Source organism: Arachis stenosperma, chromosome 2 (genome assembly GCF_014773155.1).
Source record: "Arachis stenosperma cultivar V10309 chromosome 2, arast.V10309.gnm1.PFL2, whole genome shotgun sequence".
In the NCBI taxonomy this organism is placed as follows: Eukaryota; Viridiplantae; Streptophyta; class Magnoliopsida; order Fabales; family Fabaceae; genus Arachis; species Arachis stenosperma.
Window position 1 is genome coordinate 84,130,765 of NC_080378.1, and position 12,316 is coordinate 84,143,080.

A 12,316-nucleotide genomic window follows, 5' to 3' on the forward strand; every position below is an offset into this window, starting at 1 on the left:
AAATTCAGGATACACAAAGTAAAGGAGAAATAAACACACAAACAATCAACAAATACCTAAATATGTTTTCAAACCATCCATATCCCCAGAATCATGATAGCAAAGAAGGTCAGGGATAGATAAACATTCCCCTCCAGCAAAACTCTCAACCAAAACGTCTATTAATCGCTCCTCCTCCTCACTACGTTCAACAGCTTCAAGAATTTGACAAGGTTCTGAACACCAATACAGGGAAAACCGTTCTATTAACTCGTCATCGAGGTAGAAGGGGTACTCGGACTCCACCGACCTCACTTTCACAAATAGAGACTTGAAGTTTTTGAAAGAAGACTTATAAAGAAGGAAAAGAGAACGACCAGGATAACTGCTCAAACACACCCATAACCCATTTCGAACCCCTTTTGCTTGAAACAAAGAAAAAAACATAGCAAGAGAACAAGGAACAGACAGAAAGCTCATTAAACACTGGAAGGCATGCAGAAACGCCCACGAATTAGGGTGTAACTATGAGGGCGCGCAATTTAGCTGAGTTAGAACATCACACTCAAATGAAGAAAACGGGAACCTAACATGAAGCTCAACAAGACAAGGCGTATAAAAGTAGAAATACTGCCAATCCCCCCTCCTCTCGCAAACCCTATCCTCACTAGAATAGGGAAGGAACTCAACAACAGCACCAGAACCCTCCTTCACAACATGCAAACCCCGAAGCTCACTCATGGAGTCAACACTAACAAACGAGGAAGAGCGAGTCATCACATCATCATGGACCCAGTAGTATGGATTAGCTTTATCCTCTTCTACAACTTTATCTTTTTCTTTATCTTTCGCCATCTCAGAAGAAAGAACAGAAAAACAAAAAAAAACTACAGAAAAAAGGACAAACCTTTAGAAGTCATGGCAAGGGTCAGCTAGTAGGAAGAATTTGAAATAGCAATGAAATTCTCAAAACAAAGAAAAATTATTACTAGCCCACTAACTTAATGGGTATCTTAACTCGCAACCGCTAACCAAGCATGGAAAACCCAAACGACAAATGAGCGCATTAAAAGCAGGCACGTTTTGCAAGAGAAGAAACAACAAAGCCATTTGAAATACCTTTGAACATTTTAGAAAAGCCCAAGACCAGAAAATACAACGAAAGTAAACTAATAAGCTCGTCTACCATTCAGAAACAATGCCAGCCGAACTTGGGGGCTGTGACGTGTACCCCGCTAAGCTCGGGATTAACATCAACACCAACAAACCGACCATATATTCCGGAAACAAACAAAGGAAATCGAAACAACCACTTGACCAAAAACACACGTAAGTCAAACACTATCTCCCAGCCGTTACTAACAATAACGGAACTCATCATCCACTCCACTAATACCAGAACAATCAAGTAGTATACAGCACCCCATTCATCTATAAAAACAGGCCACACAACCCATAATGACTCAGGTTACAGAATCCACTCTAGTTTATTATTTTTTATCTTTTCATAAACTCACACACTTACTTGAGCATCGGAGTGTTTTGTGCAGGTGTTCCGCCGCCGTGTTTCAGAGGACCAAGGTTTACTCTTGGCTTCGCCCCTGGACGACGTATAGCTCGACCAAAGACGAGTAATCTCTCAGAGGCCATACATCTCGGTTCACTCAGAACGGAACACGTTAGAAATAAGTAAGGTGAATAATGATGCTTTGAAATCTAACTTAAAATATTTTTTTTAATACAAATATTTTTTAAAATAGGATATTTTTTTATTATATTAAATATAAAAATATCAAATGATTTCAACTTTAAATTTCTTGTAGAATAATTTTTAATAATTTTATTATTATTATTATTATTATTATTATTATTATTATTATTATTATTATTGAGTGAATATATATATATAAGAATTTAATGAATAAATTTATCATTATTTTTGTCAAAAAATACAAAAATTTATAGTACAGTATTATTATACAATTAATAATAATTATTATTTTATTTTATTTTTTTTGAACGAAAAATTGTTATGTCTGTTAAAAAAAATATTAAAAATTAATTTATATATTAATCTTTTTAAAGATAAATGTCTATTTTTTAAAATTTTGGGACTGATGTGAGTAATTAGGCAAATAAAATCTTATTTAAGCGTAGTTTTTGTGGAGTTTATTATCTTGGTCGGTCTCATCAGTCATTCTTAAATCTCAAGTATATAGATGTTTTATTTTATTTTTGATATTCTTCATCAAACTATAACGAAAGAAACGTATGCTCCATTAAGAGACGGAGCTGCAAACGTACAAGACAGGGAAGAGGAAATTACCACCCCTACAATTTTTCCAATGAAATAAAAAATTGGTTACTTTTATGAGACATCTTTATGTAGAGATGATATTGTAAATGGTTAGATAATTTAGTTATACATATTGAACCAAATATATTAAATTTTCTAACAGTTTATAATATTATATTTGTACAAAGATGTTTTTGTAGAAGTAAATCACAAAAATATAAATAAAAAAAGTAATTATGGTTCATATTATTTACATTAATATGTATTTTTTATTTGTGTTTTTAAATTATATTATATAGTTATTAATAATAAAATGTTTTTGTTCTAAATTATAAAAAGAGTAATATAGCCAGAGACGGTTCTATGTGTAAGGGTGTGGGGTAAGTGCTTTCACTACAATTTAAAATTTTTTTGAGTAATATATGATAATAATATTTATTTGTCCCTATTAAATTATTAATTTTGATCCCACAATAATATTTTACTCAACTTTTGAAACTTGGTATTCAATTTGAGAATTTTATATTAGATGTGTTATAATAATCAATTCTCAAATTTAAATGAAATTAGCATTTTTTAAAAAAATCGACTTGAAATAATATTATTTATTCTTTGATATTTCTTTTTTTGAAGTTAGTTTTATTTTTTCCTGTGACAACTGTATTAACTAAAAGAATTTTTCAAACTATGAATATTATTAAGACCTAATTGTATGGAATGTGAATTTTTAAATAATCATTTAATGATATATGTAAAAAAATATTTTAATTGTATTATTTTAAAAAATATTATTCAATATTTTTAAAATATAAAACTTAAAAAAAATAAAATTTTAAATTATATGTTATTATTTAAAATAGTATTTTAATATTTTAATTTAACAATTAGACATTTTAAAGATTAATCATATTTTATAATAATAAAATATAATTAAAATAATAATAATAATAATAATAATAATAATAATAATAATAGTTATGCCACGTGCAGTGTATATAAAAAATAACTATTCGTAAGAATATATATTTAAATATAAAATATATATTAAAAATAAATTAAATAATACGTGTATTTATATATAAATATATAATAAATAATTTAGTAACTAATTTTTTATATATATATAATATTTTTTATAAAAATTATTATTATATTATATATATTCTGTCTTACTATCAAAATTTTTTGGATCCATCATTAAACATAGCCACAAAAATAACCTTTTAATCTTTTTAAAATTAATTCTTAAAGTGGTATTTAATCTTTTCAAAATTAATATTTGAGGGAAATTTTAGTTTTAGAATTAAGTAAAAGTGTAATTTAATCATTTTAAAATTAAATTTTTTATTTATAATATAATTAAATAAAATTAATTTTAAAAGTTATTATAGTCCTTTAAAAATTAGTTAAAAGGATAACTTTGTATTTTTAAAAATAAATAAAAAAGTTATCTTTTGAAAATTAAAACAGATATTTTAGTCATTTTAATAAATTTAGTCAAAAATGTATTTTAGTAATTTATAATTGATAATTGATGATAAGGGAATTTTAGTATAAATTATTATATAATATATTTTAGAAAAATAATGATACCGACATCATCTTAGGTACGCATTAATTAATGATCTTAGGCATGCATCAAATCAGCCAGTCAGCCACCAGCAGTTTTATAGAGCAATGCTAGCAATTCCTTCATAATCTTTCTCTATAGCTTGCATAGCTTGAACATGGCTTCCTCAACCTTAATGTTATTTCTTCTAGTCTTGTACTTTTCATTTCAATTCTCATCATCTTTAGATGCACTGAACAAAGGCTACTCCTCTCTCTCAGTGGAGAAAGCCGAACAAGATATCATTGTTTCAGAAAATGGCATGTTCTCTGCGGGCTTCTTTGAAGTTGGTGATAATGCCTTCTCCTTTGCAATATGGTTCACTACAAGGCCTGATTCCCAAAACATTACAACTCCTACTGTTGTTTGGATGGCAAATCGTGACCAACCTGTGAATGGAAAGCGCTCAAAGCTTTCTCTCTTGCACACCGGCAATCTTGCTTTGGTAGATGCAGGTCAGTTCCAAATATGGTCTTCTGAGACGGAGTCATATCTTCCAACAGAATTACGACTCGGAGATGATGGCAATCTTGTTCTACGAGAGTTGCAAGGAGGACGTATTCTGTGGCAGAGTTTTGATTTCCCAACGGACACTCTTCTTCCCGGACAACATCTCACCAGAAGTACACAGTTAGTTTCTTCAAGAACAGAGAGTAACCATTCCTCTGGTTTCTATAAGTTGTCCTTTGACAATAGAAACGTTCTTACCCTTCTTTACGATGGCCCTGACGTGTCGAGCACTTATTGGCCCGATCTTGTGCTCACAGTTTGGGAAGCTGGTAGGTTTACTTACAATAGTAGCAGAATTGCGGTGCTAAATCCTCTTGGACATTTCGATTCGTCAGATAATTATAGTGTAAGAACATCTGATTACGGTGTGATGCTGCCTAGAAGGTTGACAATCGATCATGATGGAAATCTTCGAGTGTACAGTCAAGATCTATCACAAAAATGGTACGTCTCAATGCAAGCCATTTCTAACAGTTGCAGCATTCATGGGATTTGTGGTGCAAATAGTGTTTGCAGATTTGATCCTAAAAAGGGAAGGAAATGTTCATGTGTTCCTGGGTACAAAGTAAAGAATCAAAGTGATTGGTCTTATGGGTGTGAATCCATTTTTTCTGCTACGTCTAATGAAAGTGACTTTACTTTCTTAGGATTGGACCGAGTTGAGTTCTATGGCTATGACTACAAATTCGAACCCAATTGTACCTACACTGATTGTGAAAGCCGGTGCTTGAAAAGTTCTCGGTGCAAAGGGTTTCAGTATTCATATGACAACGTTAAGGGCATCTTCAAGTGCTATAGAAAAAGAGAATTGCTCAACGGACATTTGCCAGGAGCTGCGAGAACTATAACCTACTTGAAAGTGCCCAAAGGGAACAGATTTCCCACCAGTTATAAAGACTCTGTCATCAGAAACAGTGATTGTTCTGTGAAAATTCATAGAGAATATTTGAAAAAACATGTAAGCCATTTTGTGAGCTTCCTTTTGTGGTTTGCCGCTGCAATTGGTGTTCTTGAAATGACTTGCATTTTTGTTGTTTTGTTCTTAATCAAGTGCCAGCACAATTCTAGCATGGATCCACATGGCCATCATCTTGCAGCGGTGGGATTCAGAAAATTTACCTATTCTGAGCTAAAAAAGGCGACAAAAGGATTCAGCCAAGAGATTGGAAGGGGTGCAGGAGGCACTGTATACAAAGCTCTATTGTTGGATCAAAGAATTGCTGCAGTAAAGAAACTCAATGATGCTAAGCAAGGAGAAGGTGAATTCCTTGCTGAAGCGAGCATCATTGGAAGGCTCAACCACATGAACTTGATTGAAATGTGGGGTTATTGCGCCGAGGGAAAGCATCGGCTATTGGTGTACGAGTACATGGAAAATGGTTCTTTGGCAGATAACCTCTCATCCAATACACTTGATTGGAGCAAGAGGTATAACATCGCTCTCGGAACAGCAAGAGGTTTGGCATATTTACATGAAGAATGCTTGGAATGGATTTTGCACTGTGATATAAAACCTCAAAATATTCTCTTGGATTCAAATTATCAACCCAAGGTTGCAGATTTCGGATTGTCCAAGTTATTGAACAGAGATGTTCTCACCAACAATCCAAATTTCTCAATGATAAGAGGAACCAGAGGGTATATGGCGCCTGAGTGGGTTTTCAACCTAGCAGTTACTTCCAAAGTGGATGTTTATAGCTATGGAATTGTTCTCTTGGAGATGATAACTGGAAAGAATCCGGCAGCAGATATTCAAGCAATTAATGGAGAAGAACCATACAATGGGAGGCTAGTAACATGGGTGAGAGAGAAAAGGAGAGAATGTGCATCTTGGGTGGAGCAAATCTTGGATTCTGCATTAGGGTCAAATTATGATGACAATAAGATGGAAATTCTGGCTAGAGTGGCTTTGGGTTGCATAGAAGAGGACAAAGAAGAGAGGCCTACCATGAGCCAAGTCGTTGAAATGCTTCAAAACCAAGATTGTGATCCTAATGGTGGAGTATACTATTAATCAAATTATGCTTTCAAACACTAGAAGTGGTACTTTCTGAGAGAACAAAGAAAATGAAATAACGCATTTCTTGCCGCTGGTTTTGTCTTGCAACTTGGATTATTATATGTAATATAGCATGTGCTATATTAATTATGTTATCAGTAGTTATGCATGTAAGTTTTTAATAAATTGGTTATAAATGTAGTTTTCAATTATCTATGTTAATAAAGATGTGGGGAAAAAATAGAACTGAAACTACTTCTCCAAATCTATGTTAAGATTTTGTCTATTAATGTGTTGGCGAGAAGTTATGTGCTTCATGAAATAAATCGTGTTGTTTGATTTGTGCAAAGGTTTATTTAGTTTGACAAGGTTCAATGTTTTATCATCTTGGATTGGGTCAGTCAGATTTGAGCTCATGGAATTCTGTTATGTGTTGCTTGTCTGACTTTTATCATCTTTATTCCAAATCGATCAGCTCAAGATTCTTGAAGTTTTTATCTTCTTTTTTTGGTGTTTGTTTATGCGGAAACTAAATATTAATATCCCAATATGCTTTTCTTTGTGAATATCTATAATCTGTAATATACCCATACGGTGTTGTATAGTTTGTGAGTTTTAAATGAAATATTGGTTTCATAACACAAACACAGCTTTGTTCTTAAAGCTTTAACTCAGCTTTTTCAGTTAGCATATCAAATTATGTACTCTGGGGCAATGTGAGAATTGAGGTGAACTGAGTTAAGACTAAGCATTAACTATATAATCTTGCCTTACTTTATTCAGGTGTATAAGAGCATATGGAACACCTTAATGATGTTCCCAACAGAGAGAAAGAAGAACATCTTAATCACCATGTGAGAAATTATTCCTTGCCTTTGCCCTTATCAGCAATAGCCACATGAAAACAATCTGAATCTTCAAGAACCTGCGGAAGTGAGAAGAAATCAAACTAACTCTGGCAAGGTAATGAATTTAAGTACTTCCTTCTTTCATTCCTTTTTTCTTTCTGCAACTTCATAGCTATAAAAGCATTTTTAATCTCACTCATGCCGAACTCGCTAAGTAAAAGAAATGACTGAGCGTTAAATAGTTAGAATGGTAGGCACCAAGCTGTCTCAATTTTTATTTGTGGTTCATAAAAATTTGATAGGAGGTTTGTTTTTTGGTGTACACTTTCTTTGAATGACGCATTGAATCTGAAGAGTAATTAGAGAGACTACAGGCTTAGTTCAGAGTGCATATTAAAATTGCAATGTCAATGTCTGAACAATACGTTTAATTTTTTTTTATCACATTTTTTGTACTAATATAAGCATCCATCGGTAATTCTTGTACTACCCAATACATCATCAAAAGGCCTGTTCTCTGCAATCAGTAAAGAAAGGTACTTTCTATATCAACTATATGTATCCAGCATGCTAATATTGATGATCTGTTGGGAAAAGTTCTCTAGAAGATAGAACTTCTGTGGAAAGCGGATGGAATGCTCCTCATTGTCAAATGCATCTTGCTGTTATGACTGCATCCTGTTATTCAGGTTTGGCATCTAAACTAAATTTAATTGTGTATAGAGGAATGAGATCATGCTTGGAAATCATTGTCCAGAAAAAATCCCATTTGTGATGAATAAAATAATTGTTTTTTAATTCAACTTGACAAAATAGCTTTCCTTTTCTTGTTTTATTTCAATATTTGATACGCGGACACCGGACACGATACGACACAGGACACGCTAACACGCGAATTTTAAAATCTTATAAGATATGGAGACATGCATACATATAAAATATAGTATCTTTTAGATAAATCCTAATGATATTTTGATATTTTATTGATATTAAAATATAAATTATTTTTTTAATTATTTTTAATGTCTTATTTTAATATAATCAAATATTTAAAATATTTTTTGTTTTAATAAATAATAATATATACTATATCTAAATTTATTTCAAGAATATATGTTAAGAATAAAACTGGATACGCTGACACGTAATGGTATTTAAGTGTGTCCAAGCGTGTCTGAAAAAGAATTTTTTATTTTTTATTGAGACACGGTTGGACACAACAGACACGCGTGTCGAACGAGTGTCTGTGAGTGTCGTGTCCAAAATGTGTGACACAATAACTCAGCAAAATTTCAATTAATGTTATGAATGCTTTATTTTCTTTGGATATTGTTGGTTTATATTTCTTGACGTTAGTTTTACGTTTATTGCAACTTTGGTAATCTTAGCTTTAAATTTTCGTTATTTGTAAGTTTATGTTTTATAATTGCACATTAAATGTTTGATGAATTGTGTAGTTTAGAAATAGAATAGTTTAGTTATTTGGCTTGGGAATATATATTGGATCGTCTTGAGTTGCTATCAACTACTAACTCCTAAATTAAACTCTTACAAAAATACTAAAGTCCAATGCATTAAATAGAAAATTCATTAACAAACAAGTAATGATAATTAACAAATATACTAAAATCTCTTAATACAAACCCTAAACCCAAATTTTATAGAATTTTTGTGTTGTTTTAGTAGAATTTTTATGTAACATTTAAAGAATTTCTATTTTGTTTTTAAAATCTTTTTTTTTTTCTCCACAGTACAAACTTTTTGTTTTGTTTTCATTGAGATTAGTTTAAGATTCTTAAAAAGAGGATAGAGGAGCGTCGCATAGAATCAAAATGAGAATTGTTAGAGCATGATTTATTATTTTTGCCTATTATTTTTAGTTATCAATATAATTTTTTTAGTTTAATAATCTAAATATCTTTTAGTCTATATTTTTAAATATTGATAGCTAATTAATGGTAAAAAATAATAAAAATTCTGATGATCCTATAACATTTCTCAATTAGAATAAATAATAACTTATTCATGATACATTTAGAATAAATCACTACGTCTAAACAAAATACTTAACCAAGTCTAACCAAGTTGTTATAACTGCTTTTTAAATCACACGACTTCTTCTTTGTTTCCTTCTCCTTCTCCTTCTCCATTTCCTCCTCCTCCTCCTCCTCCTCCCCCTCCTCCTTTTTCTTTCAAATTCGCGCACGCATATTCATCTGTCTTCTCCTCTTTCGTTATCGTCATCACCAACAACACAAACATTTTGCTAGTATCATTATTAGTTCTGATTTTTTTTGTGCTATCATTAAATAATTCTGGTTCACTTTTTAGTTTATTTCGATTCATTTATGTGTTAATTGAAGTTCACTTGATACTACTGATAAGTACTGACCTGATTTTTTATTCCTTAAGTAATTTCGGTTCATTTCTTAGTTTAATTGAGGTTCATTTGGATCCAGAAAAAAATTCGATGTGTGTTTTGTTGGTGATTGAGTCTTTTTTATTAATTGTTCAAAAATGAACCAATTTATGTTCGTTTTTGTATTAATTGAGGTCCATTTGATGCTGCTGATAAGTATTGACTAAATTTTTTAGCAAAGAATAATGAAATTATTAATTATCACTTTATTCAATTGCATTAGATTCCACTTCATTCCATTCAATTAGTTCAGTGACAAAAAGACTCAATCATCAACAAAAAACACATCGAATTCATTTCTGAATCCAAACGAACCTCAAATAAATTAAGAAATAAATCAAAATTACTCAAGGAATAAAAAAATTGGTCAATACTTAAAAGCAGCATCAAGTGAACCTCAATTAACACACAAATGAACTGAAACTAGTTCAGTTTTGAACAAATAGTAAAAAAGTCTAAATCATCAACAAAAACACATCCAATCTATTTCTAGATCCAAATGAACCTCAATTGAACTAAGAAATGAACCGAAATTACTTAAAGAATAAAAAATTTGGTTAATACTTTGCATTAGGTGAATTTCAATTAATATACAAATGAATCGAAATTAGTTCAGTTTTGAATAAGCAGTCAAAAAGACTCAATCATCAACAAAAACATATTGACTTCATTTCTGAATCCATATAAACCTCAATTAAACTAAGGAGGAGAAGAAAAAACGCAGCAAGAACAGCAGCAATAAAGAACAACGATTGAGAGGAAATATGCAAATAAGAAGAAGGAACGCGACGAAGAAGAAGGAGGAATGCGAAGAAGAAGAAGAAGGAGGAATAACACGAAGAAGAAGAAGGAGCGCGAAGACGAAGAATGATATGTTTGCGTTAGTGAAGCGCGTATGTACACGCTAGTGTAATGAAAGCGTGATTTTTGTTGAATTTTAACCTTGGTTGGACGTCAAAAAGACTTAGATGTATAATTAGACTGATATATTTATATTTTATTTTGTCACTAAAAATAGAATTGATTTAATTTCAAATTTAAAACTATATATTTAGATTCACTAAATAAGTAAGATATAAATTGAACTTTTTAAGTTCAATTTAAGTTTTTATTTAAATAAATATAAATTTATAAAATTAAAATTATAAAAAATGCTTAATCAATAAAAATTAAAGGTAAATTGACAAATATAACAGATAACATACATAAATAAAAGGGAGAAAACACAAACGAAAAGAATCGTATAGAATTTAATTTTGAGAGAGAAATTTATTAACTTTTAGGATTGATATTTTGTATGGTAAGTTGCTGCTAGTGAATTGATTATTGCACAATTCAAACTCCAAATTGGTTCCACTATTGTTAGAATAAAATACTTTAATTAAATTATCATTGAGAAAATAACCTAGCTAAAATTTTTCATTAAAAAATTATATAAATATTTTATTTTGTACTAATAAATAAATATATAATAATAGTTATACTTGCTTTTTTTAAAAAATACATTGTTATGTAAAATAATTTTTTTTACTTATGTCTATAATCATGTTCAAATGGGTTAATTGCTTTTTATTTAATAAAAATTACTTTTATAAATATTTTTAAATAAAAAATAGTTTTCTATTTCTATTTTTATTTCTTCTTTTAAAAATATCTCTTTTAACGGTACAAAGTACAAACGAACAAAAAAATATTTCTAGAGGCATTTGATGAGAGGATGAAGACCATAAAGAGTTTACTTTGACGAGTGGCTTAGGAGGACTGAAGTACGTCATTGCCTTTTATAGCTAGACAAGGTACTGAAGGTAGGAGTATAGACATAAATCAAAATTCACATATTCCACCAAAATTAAAATATTATTTAAGCGTAGTTTCTGTGCAGTTTACTATCTTCGATTCTTCGTCGTTCTCATCATCATTCTCCAATATATATAGATAATTTATTTCTGAGATTTCATTTCAAACAATAATGACAGAAACCATTGCTCTAATAAGAGGCAGGTGCAAACGTGCAAAACAGGGAAGAGGAAAATACCATAGTATCTTCAATTTTCGAATGAAATCAAAATATCTTCAATATTTCAGTGTGAATACTTCAGTCCGGTGGCTATAATCAGGGACCCAGTAGCAATAATGAGGGCCACTTGCCCGGTTGCCCCACTGTTTTTATTTTTTATTTTTTTTAATTTAGTTATATATAATATATTTTCACTTTAAATTTTAAATGTCTTTATTATAAATAAATTAAATTCAATTAAATAAAATTTTAAATTTATTTTTTTATTTTTTTATTATTTTAATTATTATTTAACCTAATTAAATTTAACTTTTGTGCTATCATTCCTTTATTTCCTTAAATCCTCTTCTTATTTTTGTATTTTCAATTTTTTTCTATTCATTGTCTAGTGGTTATTTCTTTATCAAAAAATAAATTTTAAATTTTTTATTTTTTTATATAGCTCTCTATAATTCTATATATATTCCAATTTTATTGTTTCTTTTTTTGATATTTATAATTACAAATTTTAATTCAAACAATTATAATTTAGATATTAATCTAATATTTTATTTTCTTCGTAACTTTATATATTTTATTTTATTCTCAATTTATTTATCTTTATTACTTATTTTTTATCTTTTGTTTTATTATATATAC

At 30.0% G+C, this 12,316-nt stretch overlaps 1 protein-coding gene across 1 annotated transcript; it reads left to right on the forward strand.

Annotated features, from left to right (window-relative positions):
* Positions 1–3,945: 3,945 nt before the first annotated feature.
* LOC130961977 (putative receptor protein kinase ZmPK1) lies at positions 3,946–7,322 on the forward strand. Its single transcript, XM_057888033.1, has 2 exons — positions 3,946–6,391; positions 7,177–7,322. The coding sequence occupies exons 1-2, from the start codon at positions 4,003–4,005 to the stop codon at positions 7,182–7,184; spliced, it is 2,397 nt and encodes a 798-aa protein (XP_057744016.1). The 5' UTR covers positions 3,946–4,002; the 3' UTR covers positions 7,185–7,322.
* Positions 7,323–12,316: the final 4,994 nt, after the last annotated feature.

Coding starts and splice junctions, on each gene's coding strand:
- LOC130961977 (XM_057888033.1), top strand. CDS start 4,003: ATGGCTTCCTCAACCTTAATGTTATTTCTTCTAGTCTTGTACTTTTCA.